Raw genomic sequence first — 25,181 nt, 5'->3', positions numbered from 1 at the left:
GTCCTTTTTGAGTCAAATCAGCATACCTCTTATGTCCATCTTGGGTTACTACCAGCCGTCCTCTGATTAGATCTATTATATCCCTGGTCCTTTGGACTACTGCGGGTCCGAGCATCTTGCGCTCGACAACTTCATCCTAACATAAGGGAGATCGACATTATCTTCCCTCAAGGATCTCATAAGGTGACACCTCGATAATGACATATGATCTATTGTCGTGATATAACTAAATCCGCGTTAAGTGATCATTCCAAATTCTTTCAAGTCTATTGCACAGACTCTCATTATAGCGTTTAGCATTAGAGCTTTTGCTTCTCAATACCCATTCTTTTCTAGTTCGTAATCGCTACAACCTTCCGTTCCTAATATTATACTAGTTATACTTTTGCTCGTTAGCGTTCTATAACCTTTTAATAACCACGTCAACCTTAGTATCACGAATATGTTCCCATTCCGCATACTACCACCACTTTATTACTCCTTTTTCAGTTGTTTCTATTTTCCAAAATTTGATCAATCAAATAGAAGTAAAGGAATTTGTTGAGAGATCACTATGATCATGAACACTTGTTATATCGCATAGTTAGTACAGAAGGTGGCCAGCCTTTAGTACTTGACAAGCAATTAAACAATAGCTGGTATCCTACTCGGCTTCTATCACACAGATAGATAGTCATTCGGCAATACCTCCCCTTTTGGAAGGGTTGTTCTTCTCAGCTTACATGAAATGAAAAGAAGAGAAAAGAACGAACTGAAGAGAATTGTATATATGAAAAAATATACTGCCACAAAATATCTGGCTTGGAACCTACCTCTAAACTATAGAGGTTTGTCATAGGAGAACAAAACATATACGTATTTATATCAGCATCAAGCATTATAGCCTCGTATTTCCCATGCCTAAATATTTTCGCTATCCCGTCCATCATTCTATGGACCCACACTCTTCCTCGAGCTTATACATAATCACCTTTGAAACTCCCTCGACATCGAAAATCGAATCTGGGATCTCATTCTATACATCATCGTTACTAGAATTCTATGCTTGCACCGCAACCTTCCTCGTATAATAATACGACTCTCTATTGATAAGAAAGAATAATTATTCACTAGGTAGATACTCTACTTAATTAGTCTATCAATGATAACTTATACACTACCACAACCCGATTAGTGGTACTCAATCTCAACACCCATTCCAATACAACTCTCATGGTTGTAATCAGCTCACTACTCGCAGAATCATTGCTGCCTTACTATGGTCCACCACTGACCTACTGTCGTCATTCACTTTTCCATAAAATCTTAATATCTAACCATACGGAGTCTATACATGTCGTATCAAATCATTCTAAGGAGGTAACATAATCACCATTCCTGATTCATGAAGAACACTCCTGATCCTGACATACATACATGACATGAAGCAGATAAAAGTGCAGAAGAGTTTCAATCAAAGCAACGATAGCAGGTTAATACCATTCTTAATCATACGCCCTAAATAGAAGAATTAACTCAAGGGTTCATCTAGTCCTTTTTGAAACATGGTCCTGGCTTATCTCAAGATAGGACCTTCTAAGATAGATAGCCCGTTCATGGCGATTACATGAATTAAACATTTACCAACTACTATTACGGTTGGGTATTGCACAGTCATCAGAAGGAATGTCAATCTTCCAAACCATAATTCAACCTTCACATTTTTAACCATCATCAGTGTATTCTTTTGGCACACGCGCCTATAATTATTCACTTACCTTTAAAGTGTCGGCCACCTCTTTGGCCTTTCCTGAGAGTAAAATTTCCTTACAGTCAATGTCATTTTAACCACCTCCAAATAAATTTTCTACCTTATTTCCGATCACTGCTTGAGTGAAGATGTTTTCCTTAAAATCAGATGGGAAAAAAATATCACCATTTTTTTCCATAAGTTATTGCCTCAGTCTTTAGAGGCTAATCACTGTCAAGACTGACTCTCAATCATACTTAGAACATTTTTTTTTATCTTAAGTCCTAATTACCCTGAATAATTTCGACCATTACTGGTTCGATCCATAATTTCTCGTGGTTTAACACGTGCCCCACTTGGCATCATTATAATTACATCATTTTTCTTTTATCAACATTTTTATTCTTGAGAATTTTGAATATTACCTTTCTCCTTGTAAAACCTCTAAGGTTATCCTTCAATCGTTCCTCCTGTATTCCCTAGATACAGGGCATATCAAAATACCATTCACTATTACTAGAACCATTGTCTATATACTTCTGAAAAAATTCTCCACTGATCCTTAAAGGTTGTTGTTACCTTAACCCTTTCCAATTCATCCTGTCAAAACTCATACTGTCCCTATTAAGGGTGAAATGCCAACCTTTATGCATTCCCCTAGGATTCATTTTAAGTTACCGATGTTCTATCCTTAATTCCACCTTTAAAAGGTACCTGCATCCTTCCATGGATAAATCAAGTCATATATCCTTGATAGATTATCTTATTCATCATTCCCACCTCGATAGTCTATACCTAACTTCATAATAGCATCCTTATTCAAATTGAGGTCAATCATAGGGCCTCCAAAAGATAACAATGGTCATCCGCTTTTCTTTCCTGATTTGGTAATGATAACATGGATGTTCTGGAAGATATTGGTCATGTTCAACGTGAACTTCTTCTTAATAATTCCTATTTTACTTTTGTTATTTATCTCAACAGTCACCTCAATGTTGGGATATCTTTCATACCTGGCGTCTCCCTTTCTGGGTATCATGCCACCGGTCTTACACTTCACATTCTTGAAGGTCACTTCCTTCATCCAATTTTTCCTAATTTCTTACTTCCTTGTCTCCTCAGTCTATCCGCGTCTCATTATTTATCCTTCGAACTATTTCAAGGTTTCCTCGAATCCTCCCAACTTAAAGGGGGTACAATATATGTATCTCTTATGCCTTCAACCATCAATTTTAACTCATGGTGGATCATCATCATCCTGACGATTACATACTTTTCTATTTCTATTGCTATGAGTCTTTAGGGTTTCCTCATACCCACTTCCTTATCATACCTTAAACTCTATTGCCTTTATATTCCTTTCCACTTCAGTTTCTTTTTATTTTCCTTTCTCTTATCATTATTTCATGAACTAACACAACATAAGTATTGATTCCAAACATCCCGTCATTCTGGATTCGTGTCCTCAGAACGAATCTTGATAACTTTTACAACTTAGATTCATATTTCATCATACTCGTCTGCCTTTGTTCTGGCTCTTAAGCTTTTACACTATCTCCATAACCTTGGGAAGTACTTTCCTGAAAACAATTGACTGAACTTAAATCAGTTTATTATAATCTCTTGCTCCGTGCCTTCCTTGGCCTTTCACCAGCGGGTGGTCTCTCTCTTAGGAGGGTAAGTGACAAAACAGTCTTTTGTGGTTCGTCAATCATTTAGAATCTCAAATGATTCATCTATTTCCTTTAGCCAGGCTCTTGCCTTGACTGGGTCAGCTTGTTCCTTGGAACTCTGAGAGCTTAGCGACTTAAAGGTCATGAAAGAATTTCCCACCGCACTGTCTCCTCAGGGTGGTGGTTGGGGATAATAGTCTAAGTTCTCTTTAGACAGGTCCATGAATTGCCGTATAGGGGTACCATCTCGGGTCTCCTGTCCTTACTCGACTTTTGTTTCCTCAGTCTAAATATTTCTTCCTACTCCCCATAATTGGGGTCATCTTACATAATTTAAATCCTCATTTTCCACTTCATCATGTTATGGGTTCCTTTTGTCTTGGTGGCAACCTCCCTGACTATCACGTTCAGGGTTTGCTCTAACTCTTATTCCTCAAACTAGCTTTCATCTAAGATTTCATCTTTAAGCTCTTAAACCTTTGGAACCCAAATTCTATAGGAATACCTCATTATTCCCTTATCATCTCTCTCGGTATTAATCTCATACCTATTTGTTGGCTCTCTGCCTTCATTCATCACTTTTACTGGCACAATATGTTCTTTTCCAATACTTCGGGCTGTATTGCTATCTCAAACAGCTTTTCGGTACCGGCTCCGGTTACCTTCACTACTATTTCCATTTTCTCAAAATCTCTTATAAACTCTCCAAAAGACATTATCATCTTGAGTCTCTCCTTTTTACTAAGGGCATCAGCCACCATATTGGCTTTCCCCGAATGATAAAGAATCTCCCAATCATAATTCTTGATTAGCTCTAACCGCCTCCTCTGGCGTATGTTGAGCTCTTTCTACGTAAGAATGTACTAGAGCTCCTATGGTTTGTGAATCTCACACTTCTCTCCATACAAGTAGTGCCTCAAATCTTTAGGGAAAAACTATTGCCACGAGCCCAAGCTCATGGGTGGGGATATCGAATTTTAAATTCCCTTAATTGTCTTGACGCAGACGCGATTATCTTGTTGTGCTATATAAGAAGCACCCTAATTCCTTATGCGAAGCGTCACTTACAAATCACAAAATCTCATTTTCCATCCGGCAACGCCAACATAGGGAACGTCACCAACCTTTGCTTCAGTTCTTAAAAGTTGTTCTCGCATTTCTCTGTCCATTCGAACTTCTCAGTCTTACGAGTAAGCCGCGTTAAAGGGGCTACTATCTTTACAAACTTGAACGAACCTCTGGTAGTGACCGGCCAATTCTACCTCTGGTAGTCGACCCAACCAGGGTCATCAATTCATCAGTGGTCCTTTATCCAATCTCGTCAGGATCCTCCATGGGATCCTCCTCAACAACTATCCCTTCTAGGACAACATCCTCAACCGCTAAATCCTCAATATCAACATCATCCGGTCCTGCATTAGGACACTCTATCGGATCCACAATCCGATCTCCAATTAGTAATAAAATATCATCGCGATGTTGCTCCTCAACCTCAGGGTTCGGAGTCCCGCTACCATATACGATAACGAACTACGCTCCTATCACGATATTTATAAGGGTTCCCATAAGGGTTTTAACTGTCAGTGCTACGTTAGGTAGCCCGACTATGAACTTGGCAAGAGTTCTTATTATCTTAGTTAACTTATTATCTTAACGTCCCATCATCTCTGAGGTTTATAACGCTTAGCTCTGATACCATTTCTGTAACACCCCCAGATCCGGGGTCGGGGATCAGGGTCGTCACGAGTTCCATTTCCCTTAATAACACCCAATCTTAATAATTACTCAACTACTCTGTACTGTGACCCCACAATAAACACACACACCACACGTTATAGTCTCAGAGATGAACATCCAAAAATAACAATAAGTCATTTTATTCCACAATTATCTGCCAATACACCTTAAAAGGTTTTCTGAATAAATTTACATTTCTTTGCCATTATTACAATTCATAAATATAAATAAATCTGGTACATCAAAAGTTGAAAGCCTAGCCTATTGGTAGTTCCTACCTCAGCTACGGCGGCATCAATGCTTCTAGAAAACTGCGGAACGTCTCCTAATCGCTTGCGAATCGGGAGCTTGGTTCTGTTCATCTTTTCTATCTGTTGTTGTGTGATGAAAGAAGAAAGCAAGGGTGAGCAGCAAGCCCACCAAAATAATATGTATAATGATTAACAATATATGAGCCTACTCATAATACTCATGAAAGTCTTGGTCAAAAGAAATGAACCAAGTTTGATATCATAATGCGATGAAGTCGCAAAATATTCAGTATATATACATATATACTTTTCAAAATATTGGAAGTCCTCTTCCATGCATAATATACACAAAGTCCCAGTGTATAACTGTATAAAAATATCGTTGCAAGGTGATCTCATATATCTAACCTTGTCTCAACGTTTTTCTGAAAATCTTTGTCATGCATAAGATAATTATTTACTAGATATAAGTTTAAAAGATGAAGTTACAAGATACTCCAATATACTTATATCTTTTCCAAATACTACTTGAACTACCACCGTTCAAGTTATAATTAGTTCAAAAGTTCATCACATAGATGAGACTACAAGACCAGATTTGAATAGATTAAATCTTTTAAAATATCATCAAAATAAAATGAAGTTACGAGATACTTCATTTGATATAAACATCATTTTGAAAACTTGACCCTGCCAACACTCAACAATTGCCCAACCGTAGCCTTTCTATCGAAGTGCTCTGGGTAGTGTTGCAGAAATTATCCAATTGGATGATGAACTCATTACGGGAGTTTGCCGCGCCAGGAAGACCACTTACGATGATCAGTCGTAGTAGTACAACCCCACCATTTTCTACATGTAGAGGAGAACCTGTCGGATTTACTTGTCAACCGAACACTGAACTCCTAAGGAATGGACCGCCTTAGCGGAACTTCCAGGCCATTTGGGCCAATATAAAAAGGCTGGGCCGGCGCCACTCGACCACTTACGCCACTCCTAGTTCAGATGAAATCCATGACTCTGAAACGTAAAGCTCGTTCCCCCTTTCCCCAAGTAGAAACTTCTTGATACGGCTCCACCAAGAAGTCGTATCTAGTTGGAAAGGAGAACTCACCGATATTTCCCAGGCGATGCCTGTTAATGGATTAACTTGTTCCAAGAATTTTACTTCCCGAGTGTTGGGTAAGTAATCGATTCATTTAACAAAACAGCAACCTTGTTGCGAATATAAAATACACCACAGAGCCGGATCCCTCAGGTTTTGAGCGAGTATTTAAATTCCCTTCGAAAGGAGGATCTTAAATATAAAAATGAGTTTTGGGATCCGCTCTAACTTTTAAAAATCATTTTGAAGACTCACAAAACATTTTTAAGAATGTTTGGAGTGATGCTGATTTAACAAAATAAATCAGTCCCAATATATTAGAAAATATCTGAATATTATTATTTAAATAATATTCCCATAAAGAATAATCTTTATAAAAATAATCGAAGTAGAAGTATTAAAACTTATACTTGAAATGGATATCAAATAACCAAAGATATACTTATATGAAAGTACTATCTTTATTTGAATAATCGAAAATAAGTTTGACTATTGACACCTTATTCTTTAATAAAATAAGGAATATATTTCAGTAATAAGCGGAGTCATAATACCTCGAATGAATATTATAAATAATATTCATTAAATAAAATAAAGGAGTCATACATCCTCAAATGAATATTCAAATAATATTCAATAATAAAATAAAGGAGTCATAAGTCCTCGAATGAATATTCAAAATAATATTCATTAAATAAAATAAAGTTATCGAATAAACCTTATTCGATTAATAGTTTTGAAAACTATAACCATATATTTATATAAATATATATGTATATATATACATATATACAAAATCTACTCGGGATCCTCGACTCCCGGTTTAGAAAATATTTCCACCTTTTGGGTCCCTATACTAAGGGTATATGCAAGTTACCGCTATCCTCTAGCATAGGTATTATCATCTGAATCAACAATTATATATGGAAAGAATATGAAACAGGCATGCATATATATACCATAACAGCATGCTTCAATATATTGCAACATTTGCTAATATAAACATCATGCATCTATCGCAAGATAATGCATATACATATATACATCACAACAACAGTATAACGGGTAGAAAACTTGCCTGAGCGACTGGGGGTTACGAATGGCTCGGGACGAGTCTGGTAACCTATAAACAACAAGTAAGTTGGAATTAAACCAAAGTCACTTGTAAATCTATACTCTAACCAACTCAGACTCTAACGCTCGTTTTGCGCTCACTGATTCGCTTAAGTCACTCGGGTACCCTCGGCTCCACCATTTTTAATAATTTAACCTTTACGAGTTTTAAAGAGATTCCTTCACGAGTGTCTTACCAACTACCTAACACACTTACCATAAATGTTTCATACATTAATTAACCCTTTTTGGTCTTTAACCTATGTTTCAAAGTAAGGCGAGGGGAAAAGTTTCGTTCGCGAAACGCCGTTACTTGAAACGGCCGTTTCTCCTAAACCGTGCATCGGAATCGAACGAACTACATATCAAAACGAAGCTCGTAATATGAACTATCTAAATATGGAAATGGTCAAAATCTAGCAGGGGGTTCTCGGGTCCTAATGTTATGCACAAAAACAGTCTAAAGAAAATCGGACGTTACGACGGCTATGTTTACGCGTTTTCCCAATTTTAAACCATTCAAAACCAACCACAAATCAACCCCAAATCAATCATACAACAGATATCCCTCCAAACCACATCATAACAGCCCCAACAAATCCACATTAACCATTTATACTTATTCCCCACATGAACTAAAAGCTTTACTTAGGTTCTTTAACTAATTACCAAGATTTACAACTCCAACAATGCAACAAAACCAACTAATCTCTACAAACTCAACCAAACTTCAACCAATCAAGCATCATACTTCACATATGCTATATCAAACACATTCAATCCTAATTACTCAAAACTAAAGCTAGGGTTTGTAGTTTATACCTTCCTTGAAGAGTGGAGAATCAAGAGAATGGCTTGGAATCACCCTTAAAGTCCTTATCCAAGCTTAATCTAAACAAAACTTCAAGAACACAAATTTTAGTTCTTGAAAAACACTATTCACCATCTTCTTTCATGATTTATAGAAAAAGATTGGCTTGGAATTAGAAGCTTAAACTTATAGGAAGTATGTAACTATCCATGGGGAAGCTTAGATAATTACCTTGCTAAATAGTAAGTGGAGGAGCTTGGACTTTCATTTTTTAAGAAAAGCACCCGAGAGCATGAAGAAGAAGAAGAGAGATTTTTGTGTTTTGGCTTGATTTGCTTTTGGTTGGTTGATTTTTGTTGTTTGCTTTAGTGAATTACCTAGTTGCCCTTGGTTTTGTGTGGTTAAAAAGTCACCACATCTCCTTCCTTCCCATGTCATGCTTGTGTCATCCTCATGATGTCATCCTCCCTTCCTTGTCCTCTTTCTATTGGTTGGATGACATCATTCCCACTAATCCCTTTGATTAACTTCCTAATCGTTTGCCTAATGACCGCTGATCTGTTATACGGTTCGCTTAACTTCGTTCTCGTTTATCGTTTGAAGGATCATACCCGGGATCTTATTACTTAGGTTCCCTTAACCTTTCTCAATACATTATATTCCTTTTTATGATCCTCTATTATAATCCTTTAATTTAAATCCTTTTTTTATCCTGTTACCTTATACTCAATTCTCTCCGTATCTAGTGGATTTCCGGGAAAAACCAAAGTGTTCGGAATTGGATTCTGACGATCTTTACATACACTTATATACTACATAGAGTACTAATAATATCCCAGAATATCCATAACAGAACCCCTACATAGAGTGGCGTGAAAAGTTTTCTCATTCAGCAAAAACACTATTCATAAGGGTTTCAAAAATTTTCCAAAAATTGGGGTTATTACACGTATACTTGCGTGAATATTAGTGCGTGATTTCGCCCTAACAATGAACTGTTGAAAACTCATTATAACTTGAACGGTGGTAGTTCAAGTAGTATTTGGAAAAAATATAAGTATATTGGAGTATCTTGTAACTTCATCTTTTAAACTTATATCTAGTAAATGATTATCTTATGCATAACAAAGATTTTCAGAAAAACGTTGAGACAAGGTTAGATATATGAGATCACCTTGCAACGATATTTTTATACAGTTATAAACTGGAACTCTGTGTATATTATACATGTCAGAGGATTTCAAAGATTGTGAAAAGTATATATATATGTATATATATATATACTGAATATATTGCGACTTGGTCGCGTTAAGATATCAGCTTGGTTCATTTCTTTTGACCAAGACTTTCATGAGTACTATGAGTATGCTCATATATTGTTAATCAGTATACATATTATTTTGGTGGGCTTGTTGCTCACCCTTGCTTTCTTCTTTCATCACACAACATCAGATAGACAAGATGAACGGGACCAAGCTCCCAATTCGCGAGCGGATAGGAAACGTTCCGCAGTTTTCTATAGGCGTTGATGTCGCTGTAGCTGAGGTAGGAGCTACCAATAAGCTAGGCTTTCAACTTTTGATGTACCAGATTTATGTATATTTATGAATTGTAATAATGGCAAAGAAATGTAAATTTATTCAGAAACCCTTTTAAGGTGTATTGACAGATAATTGTGGAATAAAATGACTTGTGATTATTTTTGGATATTCATCTCTGAGACTATAACTTGTGGTGTGTGTGTTTATTGTGGGGTCACAGTACAGAGTAGTTGATTATTTATTAAGATTGGGTGTTATTAAGGGAAATGGAACTCGTGACAACCCGGATCCCCGACCCCGGATTTGGAGGTGTTACAGTAAATTTTTGATAATTTGCTTTTGTATTTGCATTTAACATTTGATCACTACAAATTCATACAATTGGTTGTTCCATAAGTCAAAAGTAATTCAAAATTCACCCACCATCCCTCTGTGTTGCATTCCATACCTAACACTATTTGTTCAGGCTAAAAAATTATAGAACTAATCCATTGTAAAATAAAATTAAAATCAAAATAAATTAGATCAGCTAAAATAAGATAATATATACATTCATACGAGTTAAACAAGAGTATATTTACCTGATATTAATCAAAATTAAAATTAAACCAAATATTATTAATTAGATTTGATCATTATAATTGGTTTCCGGATAAAAAAATTATAATAAAACTAAATATGAATCGTATATAATTGAACCAAATATATATATATATATATTTGGTAAACACGCATAAATTTTACAATAATACTGTAGATTTTAATTTAGTAATATTTTTTAAAATTAAAATACCTTTAAATAAAAATACCAAATTATATCCTTATTATATTATATGCATAATGGGGATTTTATCCAAATTTTTGTTAGTTATGGTTCTTGTACTACCAATTTAATGATATTTTTGTAAATATATGTGTATATGTATATTTTTATCAAATTATACCATATAAAAAGTTGTGAATTAACAAATTCCGCATCTCAAAAGTTACGATTCAAAATATTTTTAAAAAATTACACAATATTAAAAAATAATTGTGCGGGTTCTAACTTAGTATATAAAAGATGACTAAAGTACTTGGGATGGTTACTTTGACGTGGTCACTTGGCTTCGTGGAACCACATTTTTTTTATTTTTTTCAAAAAAACACACGTGAACACATTAACAAAATACCTACAAAACTCTACAAAATCCTAAGTAAATATCAAAAATAACATATTAATGAAAAAAAACTCTGCAAAACCCTAAATACATGTCAAAAAACAAAAATTAATGAAAACCTATCTGCAGAAGAATATGCCCAAACTTGTTGAAAACTCCAAAAAAATACACATACACATGTATTCTTTTACACTTGCATAAATTACAATACCCTTATATTATAATTTATGATTTGATATCATTCCAATTAATAATAAGTGACGACATTAACGCTTTTTTTATAGATAAAGATTTTATTAAAATAAACTAGACTTACCACAATCAACCATGGGCTGAACCCCCAACTTCAACCAAGTTCAAGAGCCCAAAGATAAAGAACCCTAAACAACTAATTGAATAGACATCATCAATAACTTAGGAACATGGGTAAGACACAACAAACTAAACTTAAACAACTTAACTTAACACTTGCTAGGACTTAACATACTTAGACCCAAATTAAAGACTGATTAAAACTTAAAAATAAGTTGAAATAAAGACTTGGTGAACAAAATGCAAGCTTGATGAAGCCTCATCTCCTGATCAACCAATCCTCCAACCTATTTCTTGGAAACCAACTCCATAGAGTACCATTTGCATCTCATGATCGCCATCATTCACAACATCATCCTCCACTTCCGGACCTTAGGCTCCATCTTCATTATCTCCATCATCATAGATATTGACAACATCAAGATCCTCTTCATCACCTTCCATCATCAACTCATCATACTTATCCTCCGTGAGTGCTCCAAAGTCCCCATTATAAAGGCCTAATCCTATGTCTTTCATCCGAATCCCCTTCTCCCTCTCAAACATTCTCCTGCGTAAAACAAGCCTAGTAAGATTGTGTGCCCCCCCCCCCCCCCCATAATGGGCTAAGTACCTAATGAGCCTGTTTTCAGAAGCACTTATCGCCTTAACTTGCAAGACCAAATTTTGGTCCCTTTTGCGTTACTCAAGATGTTGAATGAGGCCAACCCAAAGTCTCACCATGTAGAGATCATTCCGTTCATGTATTTTCCTTTTTTGCTAGATCTTCTCTGTGTATATAGGAAATCTTAACCTTATCATCATTGATTAACTCCAAGTAATCATTCCCCAAAATTCATGAGTATGCATCTTTGATCCCTAACCTGGCTTTAAGAACTGAATGAAATAAAAGAAGAGAATCAGAGAAGAGTTCAAATAAACAATTACCAATGTGACTTGATTTGAATTGTTTATATAAATAGAGAAGTGCATTTCTTTCAGCTTCTAGAGGTGAATTAGCTTCTGTTTTCCCCCGAGAATGAGTACAGATTATGAGTACAGATTATTGTTTTCCCCCGAGAATGAGTACAGATTATGAGTACAGATTATCAGGGTTTGATCTTCGCTAGCTTTATATATAGTTCCCAGTACAAAACAAGATGTTGAATGAGGCCTTCATTAGTCGGGTCCAAAAACCACCTCTAGTCCTCACACTCCTTTACTCCATTCGGGTTGTCAGTTTCCAAAATGATCAGGTTTTCATCCTCGAGAAAAGCACCTATAAGGCCAATCAGCAATGACCAAAGCTCATTTCCCCTCCTAAATATGTTTTTGATCGTTCTTGAGTACATTTTGATGATAGTGCCCATATGGTCGTGAAGCACTACGTTCAAGGAAGAGTCATTTCCATTAGAAAGTCTATGATCCAAGGTGAATGTATGAACATTGACCTTGATATAGTTGGTTGGGGGATAGGACCATATTTTCTCCATGAAGACGAATGTTAGGCTTTGATCACTAGTATCTTGAGGACGGTTTTTTATTGAAGAGAAATAGGAGTGAAGTAGTGAAAATAATGATAGGAGTAGCATATATATTTTAGAGAATAGACCGTTGGTGTTCCAAGAGTAATGATGACAGTCTTTTTATTTAACCAAGAAGCATTTCATGCAGCTCTGTTTTGCAACCCCAATAATAATGTTAATTTTGAACTAAAATGAAAGAAAAGGTAATAAACTTTCCAGATCCTTCCCCTGAAAAGCTTAATCTCCCTACCCTCCTGAAATGGGCTGGGCTAAATAAAAGTAATATACCAGGGATATATTGGAAGTTAAGATATTGAGAGGCCAACCCAAAGTCTCACCATGTAGAGATCATTCCGTTCATGTATTTTCCTTTTTTGCTAGATCTTCTCTGTGTATATAGGAAATCTTAACCTTATCATCATTGATTAACTCCAAGTAATCATTCCCCAAAATTCATGAGTATGCATCTTTGATCCCTAACCTGGCTTTAAGAACTGAATGAAATAAAAGAAGAGAATCAGAGAAGAGTTCAAATAAACAATTACCAATGTGACTTGATTTGAATTGTTTATATAAATAGAGAAGTGCATTTCTTTCAGCTTCTAGAGGTGAATTAGCTTCTGTTTTCCCCCGAGAATGAGTACAGATTATGAGTACAGATTATGAGTACAGATTATTGTTTTCCCCCGAGAATGAGTACAGATTATGAGTACAGATTATCAGGGTTTGATCTTCGCTAGCTTTATATATAGTTCCCAGTACAAAACAAGACACCCCCCCCCCCCGCCTCTGATTAAACCCTGCTTAGCAAAAGCAGCAGCCAAAGTGTTTTCTTAAACACCAATTTAAATATACATTGAATTTGAAAGAAACAGATATAAGATACATATACAATACAGTTATATGTTATTTTATTTAAAAGTTGTTTGTGCTAATATTTAGGGCTTCAAATCACATTCACAAGTAGGTAATGTATGTATTGAACAATTTTCACAAGGTTAATAACTACTAAACTGAACTGAATAAACTTTTGATAACATCAGCACGTGATAGACCTTAATGTGCCTTTTAACCGCAGCAGGATCCGCATGCAGGGAGAGAGCCTGCAGTTTCGGATACAAAAATTACCCTCAGTTAGGAAACACTATTTAAAAAAGAAAAAATACAACCAAAGTAACAAAACTGCTGCAAAATCAATCAACAAGGATCCAAATAACTCACTGTGATCAATCCCCCTAACATTGTCCATTCCACGTGGTGGTCGACGTGGACCACCGGGGCCACCCCCATATGGACCACCGGGACCACCACCATCCCATCTCTTGCCTGCCCCTGAACTTTTCTTATAAGCATCTGTTTTTTCCATCTGCCCAAACAAAACACAGAAAAATTAATGGGGAGGATTATAAAAAATTTATATATGACCTGTTAATACAACAAAACTACACTATTGCTGTTATAGTTTAAATTACCGAGAACAGAGTTGAAAAGAACACTCCGATGATGTTTACAATAGCCCAGAAGAAATTAGTGATTGTTCTGAGTCGCCATATAGACTGCTTAGATTTCACAACACCTGAAATGGTAACACGTGGTTACAACTATTGTTTAGTGAATTAGTGAAAATTGGTGATGGTAAGTGGGATAAATGGCCCCCATTTGTTTTTATCAATTCCATGCTCCACACTGAAGATAGACTGACATGGTCCACATTAAGTGAAAGTAGCGATGAAGAAGATCAGACTGATTTGGGGACAATTAAAGAAGAGAAAATTATCAGGCCTGGGGGGAGGTGGTGCAGGGAATCTAATGAATTAATATTCAGTTTCAAACAACTGTATGTGTATAAAGTCACCATCTTTTAATTGGAGAATAGAAGTTGCGGACTTGCGGTTGGATCTTGTGTCCTTGGTCAATTACAGGGCAATTTTCTATATAATCCAACAATTTCTGTAATCACTTCAACTGAATTTAATGGAATGAGGATAATATGACCTTAACTTGAAATTAGTGATTTGTTTTCATATATGCAAAATCCAGAGCAAAAACATCCGATGCATTTAAATTCAGGGAAAATTTGAAGCAAGACAGATTCTAGAAACAATGATATTTAAGATTAAAACAATAAACGATGAACTTGGGTGGATTAGCCACAGAAAATCCACTACCTCAGGAGTTTTCCAACCAAAGAAGGGTTAAAAACTATATATCACAACCCGGAAGAAATTCAGTTTCATATTGCCACAAAATCACAGTATATCAACCAAGTCTCTGATAATACATGGAAATTGCGATACTTGCATTGGCAATTGAAACCCAAAAAGAATAACCTAATAGACAAAGACCCAAAACAATAGAAATTATTCTAAATAAGCTACAAATTTGATAAGCTACTAGCCCTACATATAAATAAATACCTTAATTTCCCTCGATACTAAATATATATAAACTTATTAATAACATATATCAAATTGTTCACTTCCGTTCCAAATCAAAAATAAACCAAGTTGAAAGTAAAACCACTAACAAGGTCTTCAAAGAAATTTAAAACTTAAGTCAACTACAACTTCACAAGTTAAAGTTTATATAAATCATAGAACCAAAGGTTTTTCAAAACAGTGGACCATACAAAGTTTAATTACTTTTTTAAATGTTCTTAAAAGAGTATATTACATATGTAAGGTTAAATTAATAGTTCTAGTAAATAAACACCATAAGAACATGGTAAAAATTGTTCAAGTAAGTTATACTGCGCAAATCACAATGTCATAGCGACTGACGACATGAGGATTCACCTATACAAACTTGTTTTAAACATCCATAACTATTCTTGTTTCATGTGGTTTACCATAATACATTTCTTTAAAGAAGAAAAGGATGGAAAATATATGAATCTACTTTTTACATTTGTATATAAATAAGCAACCTTACATGTATTCTTTAAACCTTAAGCTAAAACTAGGGTAGTAATAAGAAAGATAAAGAATCTCACCGAAGAAGATCATCAACCTTGAATCTAACAAATCTTAAAGACTGTATTTGTATAAATTTCTCCATATTAATCTATTTAGCTAACAATAACGCACATTATCAAATTTCCGCCCATAACATTTTACAATTTACACTCCCTCTCATATTTTCCTCCCAATATCTATCACAAATTTTAAATTCCTTCCAACAAAACGTCATGTAAACTCAATTACTAAACCAAACACACCGAGTATATCCCGACGTAAACCTTACAATTGTGAACTAAAATAACAACTCAAATCAAAATGTCAATTCATTTTGCGAGCAAACAAAAACGTAAAGGTAAACAAGTTTCCCGAGAATCTTATCATACATACAACGTTTCCAAATCAATCATATCTCTCGAGAAAATTAACCAATCAATTAATCACCAATTATCACAACCTAATAACATTTTCAATCACCTATGTCTAATCGAATCTCAACATCATCTACATATTATTGATCCAATTATGAAAATACATATAATCTATTACAAAAATATATCAAATATGAGAAGATATGTTAATAAATCAAGACAGTAAGATCTCGCAACATAAAGCACAATATCGATACAAATCTACGTGTGTAAATATATATATATATATGATAATATGTATGTATTGGTACCTCTCTCGATGTACGCCATGGGAGATTATGCAAGCTCTTCCAGAGTCTTCTGTTAATTGTTTGGGGGTCTTCTCCTGATTACAATTTTATATTCTATTTTAAATTATATATATAATCTGTTTCATGTAGGTAGACATTTTTACGTGTTTTCTTTGTTTTAATTGGCGGAGACTTGATCCGTCTACGGGGAGCATTAATTTTCGGAAATAAAATATATAAAGCTAAATTAATTCATTCTGAAATTTTTAACCTGAAATTTTAATTCGTTATAGTTTTATCTAAATATTTCTTTTAATCTCTCGATAATTTATTTAATACTCTCCTTGTCCAAGTAATTTTTATACACTCTCATCCACTATACTCATTTTATAAAATAAATATTGAGTGTTTACACCACTTCACCTAAAAAAATTTACTTTTTTCACTAACTTACATTTTGAGAAAATCTAATTAGTACTCCTCAATTTTTAACTTTTCTAAATGGTACTCCAAAAATAATTGCATTCCAAACAGACCACTCGAATTATTGGTATATTACCCGTTAAACACCTCCGGTTAACAACTTTTAATGTTGGTGGATTAGTGATATGAATATTTTTATATGCGGGCCACTATTCTTTGTCAGGATTGATGATGAAATTATATTGTAACACCCCTCCTTTAAAATAGAAGAAGATATTATTTAAAATTCATAAACCTGCAAATAAAGTACTAATATATTTCTAACAATAATTTAACAATCTAAAATTTTCAAAATAATATTAAATTTCCAAAATATCTAAACCAATAATATAATTTCCGAATTCTCTAAATAAATAATTAAGTCTAAATACTGATAAAGTCCGAAATTCTAATCAATAAAAGGGGTAGCTCTCCATCACACAGTCCTAGATTCCCCTAAGCACCTGCCAGAAAAATAATACGGCATGAGCCAAACGCCCAGTATGAATTTGGAATACAATTTATAAAACAAAAAGATTAGAAATAAACAATCTGTAAATTATAATAAAACAACAATTTTAAAAATAAGGCTGAAGCAACGAGGGGTTAGGATATTTCATACCGAGATCAGAACAGATACAAACACACATATCATAGGGTACCTAATGCGTGCAACAGAATGGATAACGTGTACGGCATATACAACGTCACCATAAATCAAATCACAAATCAAACTCTGGGTGCACCCACGTATCCTGAACAAATATCAAATGCGCAAAAACTCCTCCTAAGAGCTAATAGAAGGATACGCCGTGACCAATCACACTGTCACGGAAGTGTCATGTCACTGGTGTCGCAATGACATGGTTATAGTACCCCTACAGCTGGTTAACTCGGTATACCCTATATCGCTCTAAGGGTTCAAAATAAAATATTCTCGCAAATTTAAAAATCACCTGAGACAATTAATTCAGATTTCCAAAGTAGAGGGTGTCAAAATAATTTTTGAAAACCGCATAAACAGATATTTAAAATTTCTAAATCAATTTTAAAACAATTTTCGGAAGTCAGAAAAAGTCAAATCAAATATTGAATGAGCAGGAAACAGAAGAACTGAACGAATCAAATATTTCTAAATGCTAAGAGGAGTAGCGCTGAATAAAAAGGGGACAGAATCCGTACCTTGAAATCGTAATCTCAAACACTAATAATATTCACAAGCGAGCAGCTAAATTTCCGATCCCCAATCTAAATAACAAAATAAAATTTATTATAAACATACATTTTCTTGTTTAAACTCACTTATTTATTAATATATTTATTTATTTCCATGGCATATGAACACATGTACTACCCGAGAACAAACCAATAGTCCTGAATACTTATAATATATTAAATTATACTTCCTGGAGTCCTTGACTTGGTTTTCAACATATGCTAGTTACATAAATGGCCGCCTAACATATTATAATATTAATAAATATTATTACCCCAACATAACTATCTATGACTTGAATTTGATAATTAAAACAAACTCAAGCTTTGATCTTATTGCTTCGTACAAATCATATGGTTAGTTTGGCACCTTAATATTGAACAACATGCTAAATTCTCAATATCATATAAAATCATCAATGCACAAATTTACACATAATAGCAAGTAGTAAAATTAATATAATATATATGATGTACCCATGAGACGTGTCAAAACAGAGCATAGGTTCCTCAATTTTGTGTTGGTTTAGCAAACTAATTTGATAATTACAACCATATATAATAATGGATTAAAATTTGGTATAAATTAATATATATATATATATAATCATCGGATTCAATAATAGCATATATATAGCCCTTAACAGAACCACATATTAATATGTGATCGAATAGGTAAACAAAAAGAAATATAAAATAAGCATCAGATGTATTGTACACATGTATTATAATAGCACAATTAAACTTGAATTATATGATAGGAACAAAAGCATAGTAAATAAGATTACCTTTTGTTTAAGTGTATGAATGACACAACCCCTCTCTCTTGCCTGAATGCTCCCTCGCGAGTCCCTTTGCGCTTTGTTATTTAATCAGTAGGCCCTCTCTATAATTTCTTTAGGTTATTATAAATATAAAATATGAGGGTGATATAAATATGCATAGGACTCTAAACGTTAGTTTCTTTTATAAACCTTTTCTCAGTAAATAATATAATAGAATTACGTATTCTAATTCTAATCCAAGTCCTATTATTATTATTATTATTATTATTATTATTATTATTATTATTATTATTATTATATCACGAATATTACATATATACCCCCATAAAAAGGATTTCGTCCCCGGAATCCAACGAAACTAAATACTCGTACCTGAATCGAATAAATGCGGATATTTCTCTCGGATAGATTCTTCTAATTCCCAAGTAGCCTCTCTCTCAGAATGATTTTTCCACAAAACCTTCACAAACGGAATGGTGTTCTTCCTCAAAACTCGCTCCTCTCGAGCTAAGATAGCATCAGCTTCTTCCTCACAAGAAAGATCATCTCTAATCTTATGTAATGGATACTGAACTACGTGTAACGGATGATACTTATAGCCCCTCAAAAAAGACACATGAAATACATTATGCACATGAGATAGTTGTGGTGGCAACGCAACTCTATAAGATACTTCCCCTACTTTCTCCATAACGTCGAAAGGGCCAACATATCTTGGACTAAGTTTTCCCTTCATACCAAAACGCTTCACACCCTTACAAGGCGACACCTTCAAGAACACATAATCACCTGGCTCAAATCCACCAAACTTCCGATGTTGATCCGCATAACTCTTTTGACGCGATCGAGCTTCCTTTAAACTTTCTTTAACTTTCTCCACCTTCTCATTAGTGATTCTAACTAGCTATGGTCCTTCAATGACTCTCTCTACAACCTCATCCCAACAAGATGGTGCTCTACACCTCCTACCATATAAAGCCTCAAATGGTGGTGGCATACCAATACTCGCGTGCCAGTTATTATTGTACGCAAACTCGACAAGATACATATATTTATCCCAATCACCTGTCCACTCCAAAGCACAAGCCCTCAACATATCTTCCAATGTCTGAATCGTCCTCTCCGATTGTCCATCGGTTTGTGGATGATAAGTTGTACTAAAATTAAGTCTTGTACCTCAAGCTTGTTGGAAACCCTTCCAAAACCGTGATGTAAATCTCGTATCCCTATCAGAAACTATCGACACAAGCACACCATGAAGTCTAACAATATCACGCTGAAAAATCTCTGCCAACTCATGAAAATGAGTAGTCTCTCTAATAGGCAAGAAGTGAGCGGACTTAGTAAGTCTATCAACCACCACCCATATGACATCATTCTTCCTGAAGGTTCTCGGCAAATGAGTCACGAAATCCATAGTAATGTTTTCCTACTTCCAAACTGGAATATCTAACTGCTGCAACAGTCCACTAGGCCTCTGATGGTCTATCTTCACTTGCTGACATGTAAGACATTTCCCCACAAATTCTACTATATCTCCCTTCATTCCACTCCACCAAAAGTGCTTTTTCAAATCCCCATACATCTTAGTGGAACCAGGATGAATAGAAAATGAAGAACTATGAGCCTCCTTCAAAATTTCTTCACGAATCGTCGGGTCTGCAGGAACTCATAATTTACTACCCAACCATATCACGCCCTCATCATCAACACGAAAGTGTTTTTGCTTGCCACCTGTCACCTCAGATCTAATAGCTTTCAAACCTGTATCATCCTTCTGAGCTTCCTTAACCCTTGAAATAAGATTCGGTTCCACTTTCAAATTTGCAATGCTACCACTTGATCCTCTAACATACAACTCAACACCCAAGCGCTCCAAATCTGAAATAAGGTGCGGCTGAGTAATGAGAGATACAACACTCCCCAAGTTCTTCCTACTAAGAGCATCTACCACTACATTCGCCTTCCTCGGATAGTACTGAATATTTGCATCATAATCCTTAAGAAGTTCAAGCCACCTCCGCTGCCTCATGTTAAGCTCCTTCTGAGTAAAGATGTATTTGAGACTCTTGTGATCAGTAAAGATGTGACAAGTCTCTCCATAAAGATAGTGTCTCTAGATCTTCAAAGCAAATACCAAAGCCGCTAACTCCAAGTCATGGGTAGGATAGTTCACCTCATAAGGTTTAAGTTGCCTAGAGGCATAAGAAATCACTTTCCCATGCTGCATAAGCACACACCCCAATCCTCTCTTAGAAGCATCACTATAAACCTGAAAACCTCCACTCCCTGATGGCAACACAAGTATTGGAGCAGACGCCAACCTCTTCTTCAACTCTTGAAAGCTCTTCTCACGATCATCATTCCACTCGAACTTAATTCCCTTCCTCATTAGCTGAGTCAATGGCAAAGCTATGGAAGAGAAACCTTCCACAAAACGCCTGTAGTAACCTGCCAGACCCAAGAAACTCCTCACCTCCGTCACATTGCTAGGTCTGGGCCAATTAGTAATAGCCTCGACTTTCGCAGGATCCAACTCAATGCCCCTACCAGACACAATATGCCCCAAGAATGCCACTTCCTCCAACCAGAATTCACACTTGGAAAATTTCACAAACAACGTGTTCTCCCTCAAAATTTCAAGTACAGTACGTAAATGCTCCTCATGCTCCTCTCTGCTCCTAGAGTATATCAAGATATCATCGATGAAGACGACCACAAATTTATCCAGATAATCATGAAAGACGCTATTCATCAAATCCATAAATACCGCTGGTGCATTCGTCAACCCAAAGGACATCACGAGAAACTCATAATGACCATAACGAGTGCAAAATGCAGTCTTCGAAATATCTTCATCCCTAACTCGTAACTGGTGGTAACCTGATCTCAAATCTATCTTCGAAAAATACTTCGCCCCTTGTAACTGATCAAACAAGTCATCAATACGTGGCAAAGGATACCTGTTTCTGACAGTCACCTTATTTAACTCCCTATAGTTAATGCACAATCTCATGGAACCATCCTTCTTCTTCACAAACAATACAGGAGCTCCCCACGAAGACACATTTGGCCTAATAAATCCTCTATCCAACAACTCTTGCAACTGCTCCTTCAATTCTTGCAACTCAAGTGGTGTCATTCGATAAGGTGCCTTAGAAATAGGCTCGGCACCTAGAACAAGTTCAATAGTAAAATCCACATCTCTATATGGTGGCAAACCTGGTAGCTCATCGGGGAACACATCTTCATACTCCCTGACAACTGGATAATCCTCGATGCGAGGTTCATCCTTCGACATATCCTTCACGAAAGCAAGGTAGCCATCATAACCCTTAAACAACAATTTACTCGCCTTTAGAGCAGAAATTAATTTAACCTCCCCTTTCGGCTGAGACCCTTGGTATACAAATTCTGGTTTATCTGCATCCCCAAAGATTACCCTTTTTCCTTGACAATCAATTGTGGCACGATGTTCACTCAACCAATCCATGCCCAAGATAATATCATAGTCATGCATCTCCATTGGAAGCAAGTTAACCTTATAACTTATATTTCCCATAACTATCAGACACTCTCGATATACAATAGGGAAAATAATAGAATTCCCCATCGGGGTAGAAATAGACATATGAGGATATAATAATGAAGGTGCGACGCCAAGATGATGAACAAACGATAAAGACACAACAGAATGGGTCAAACCAGTATCAAATAACACATAAGCATCACGTCTAACTACAAGAAGTGTTCCTGAAATGGTACCTGAATTAGTTGCTGCCTGATTTGCAGTCAATGCAAACACTCTGGCTGTAGGATTTTGCTGACTACCACTGCCACTACCACCGCCAGCTCCTCCTCCACCAGTGTTACATAACACTGTACAATCCTTTGCCCTATGAGACATGCTACCGCACAAGAAACAAGCCCCAGTCTGTCTGTAACAAGCTCTACCTGAATGATGTCCAACATGTAGCACAAGGAGCCACTGGAATCATATTGGGGTTTCCCCCATATTCTGAGTAACGGCTCTGCCCCTGTTGACAATTCTGCCACTGCCTAGGCTGCTTCTGTCGCTGAAACTGCTGATTCTGATTCTGACCAACATACTGATTTCGACCATGGAATGAATGACCATCCATATTCTGATTCTGTCTGCGCCACTGTCCCTGCTGACCACTCTAACCTCCATACCACTGTCTTTCTTGTACAAAACCCTGATCATCCCTAGTCCTCTTACTACCACTGTTAGACCTTGAAGTCCTGAAATCCATGCGCTCTTTCTCAACATCATTTGCTGCACAGCCACCTCTGCCACATTATCAAATTTAAAAAAAATTATGGAACCTCTCAGATAAGACTTCAAACCCCATTTAAATTTATCAGCCTGCTGTGTAACAGTCCCTGCAACTGTCCCAGCAAATCCAGCCAACCTTATAAACCTCGCCATATAATCAGTAATGCTCTCATCATGGTGCTGCACAATAGAATGAAACTCCCTCAAATAAGCCTCCCTATCAGCATTAGAGAAGTACTGCTTATAGAATACTTCCTTGAATCTCTGCCATTCCAAAGCCTCTACATACTGCACCCCTCTAGTAGCTTTCACTCCTCTCCACCACCTCTGAGCATCCCCCTCCAACTTATACACTGCTAACCTGACCTTCTGAATCTCATAACAACCCAGTGCATCAAAAATCTTCTCGAGATGAACAATCCAATTTTCAGCATCAATAGGAGTCGGTGTTAAACTTAAAGAGTCTGGTTTCTGCTTCACAAACCTCTCTAACCATACAAACGGCTCCAACTGATGGCCCTGACCGTTCTGATTCTGATTCCCATTGTCATTCTGATTTCCCTGTCCATTCTGATTTCCCTCTCCATTCTTATTTCCTTCTCCATTATGATTTCCCTCGCCATTCTGATTTCCTTGGTTTGCCAAAGCCTATTGTACAGCATGAGCCACTGCTTGCCCTATCATCTCAGTAAGCTGAGCGGAGTCAATATAAAAAGGATCACGTCTAGGAGGCATCTACAATATAAGATAGCGAACGAATGAAGATTACGAGAATAAATATGATGAATTAGTTACAAACAGATTTCAAAATGATGAAGCAGAATGAAATGATAAAGAGCAGAATGAAATAAAATTAAATAGAACACCCATCCTATCATCTACCCAAACTCATAGGTCAACCTAAATAGGTTTTCTACAAGAAAGAACCTAAGCTCTGATACCATCTCTGTAACACCCCTCCTTTAAAATCGAAGGAGATATTACATAAAATCCATAAACCTGCAAACAGAGCACTAATATATTTCTAATAATATTTAACAATCTAAAATTTCCTAAATAATATTAAATTTCCAAAATGTCTAAACCAATAATATAATTTCCAAATTCTCTAAATAAATAATTAAGTCTAAATACTGATAAAGTCCGAAATTCTAATCAATAAAAGGGGTAGCTCTCCATCACACAGTCCCAGATCCCCCTAAGCACCTGCTAGAAAAAGAATACGGCATGAGCCAAACGCCCAGTACAGATTTGGAATACAATTTATAAAACAAAGAGATTAGAAATAAACAATCTGCAAATTATAATAAAACAACAATTTTAAAAATAAGGCTGAAGCAACGAGGGGTTAGGATATTTCATATCGAGATCAGAACAAATACACACAACATAAGGTACCTAATGTGTGCAACAGAATGGATAACGTGTACGACATATACAACGTCGTCATAAATCAAATCACAAATCAAACTCTGGGTACACCCACGTATCCTGAACAAAAATCAAATACGCAAAAGCTCCTCTGAATAGCTAACAAAAGGATACGTCGTGACCAATCACACTGTCACGGAAGTGTCATGTCACTGGTGCCGCAATGACATGGCTGTAGTACCCCCTACAGCTGGTTAACTCGGTATACCCTATATCACTCCAAGGGTTCAAAATAAAATATTCTCGCAAATTTAAAAATCACCTGAGACAATTAATTCAGATTTCCAAAGCAGAGGGTGTTAAAACAATTTTTGAAAACCGCATAAACAGATATTTAAAATTTCCAAATCAATTTTAAAACAATTTTCGAAAGTTAGAAAAAGTCAAATCAAATATTGAATGAGCAGGAAACAGAAGAACTGAATGAATCAAATAT

General features: G+C 35.8%; 1 protein-coding gene across 1 annotated transcript; it reads right to left on the bottom strand.

The window, feature by feature from the left end:
* Positions 1 to 13,820: 13,820 nt before the first annotated feature.
* LOC141712656 (uncharacterized) lies at positions 13,821 to 16,724 on the bottom strand. The gene is made up of 4 exons (XM_074515668.1): positions 16,577 to 16,724; positions 14,410 to 14,513; positions 14,159 to 14,303; positions 13,821 to 14,040 (listed from the first exon to the last, which is right to left on the bottom strand). The coding sequence occupies exons 1-4, from the start codon at positions 16,593 to 16,595 to the stop codon at positions 14,006 to 14,008; spliced, it is 303 nt and encodes a 100-aa protein (XP_074371769.1). The 5' UTR covers positions 16,596 to 16,724; the 3' UTR covers positions 13,821 to 14,005.
* Positions 16,725 to 25,181: the final 8,457 nt, after the last annotated feature.

Source organism: Apium graveolens, chromosome 3 (assembly GCF_009905375.1).
Source record: "Apium graveolens cultivar Ventura chromosome 3, ASM990537v1, whole genome shotgun sequence".
NCBI lineage: Eukaryota > Viridiplantae > Streptophyta > Magnoliopsida > Apiales > Apiaceae > Apium > Apium graveolens.
Note: the sequence above shows the minus strand (reverse complement) of the source record. Positions and strands in the feature narration are given on the sequence as shown.

Excerpts from the sequence above, each read along its gene's own strand:
- LOC141712656 (XM_074515668.1), bottom strand. Across the intron at positions 14,304-14,409 it reads TCTTTTCAACTCTGTTCTCG|ATGGAAAAAACAGATGCTTA; the intron begins GTAATTTAAACT and ends TTGTTTGGGCAG. Across the intron at positions 14,041-14,158 it reads TGTTAGGGGGATTGATCACA|GCTCTCTCCCTGCATGCGGA; the intron begins GTGAGTTATTTG and ends CCGAAACTGCAG.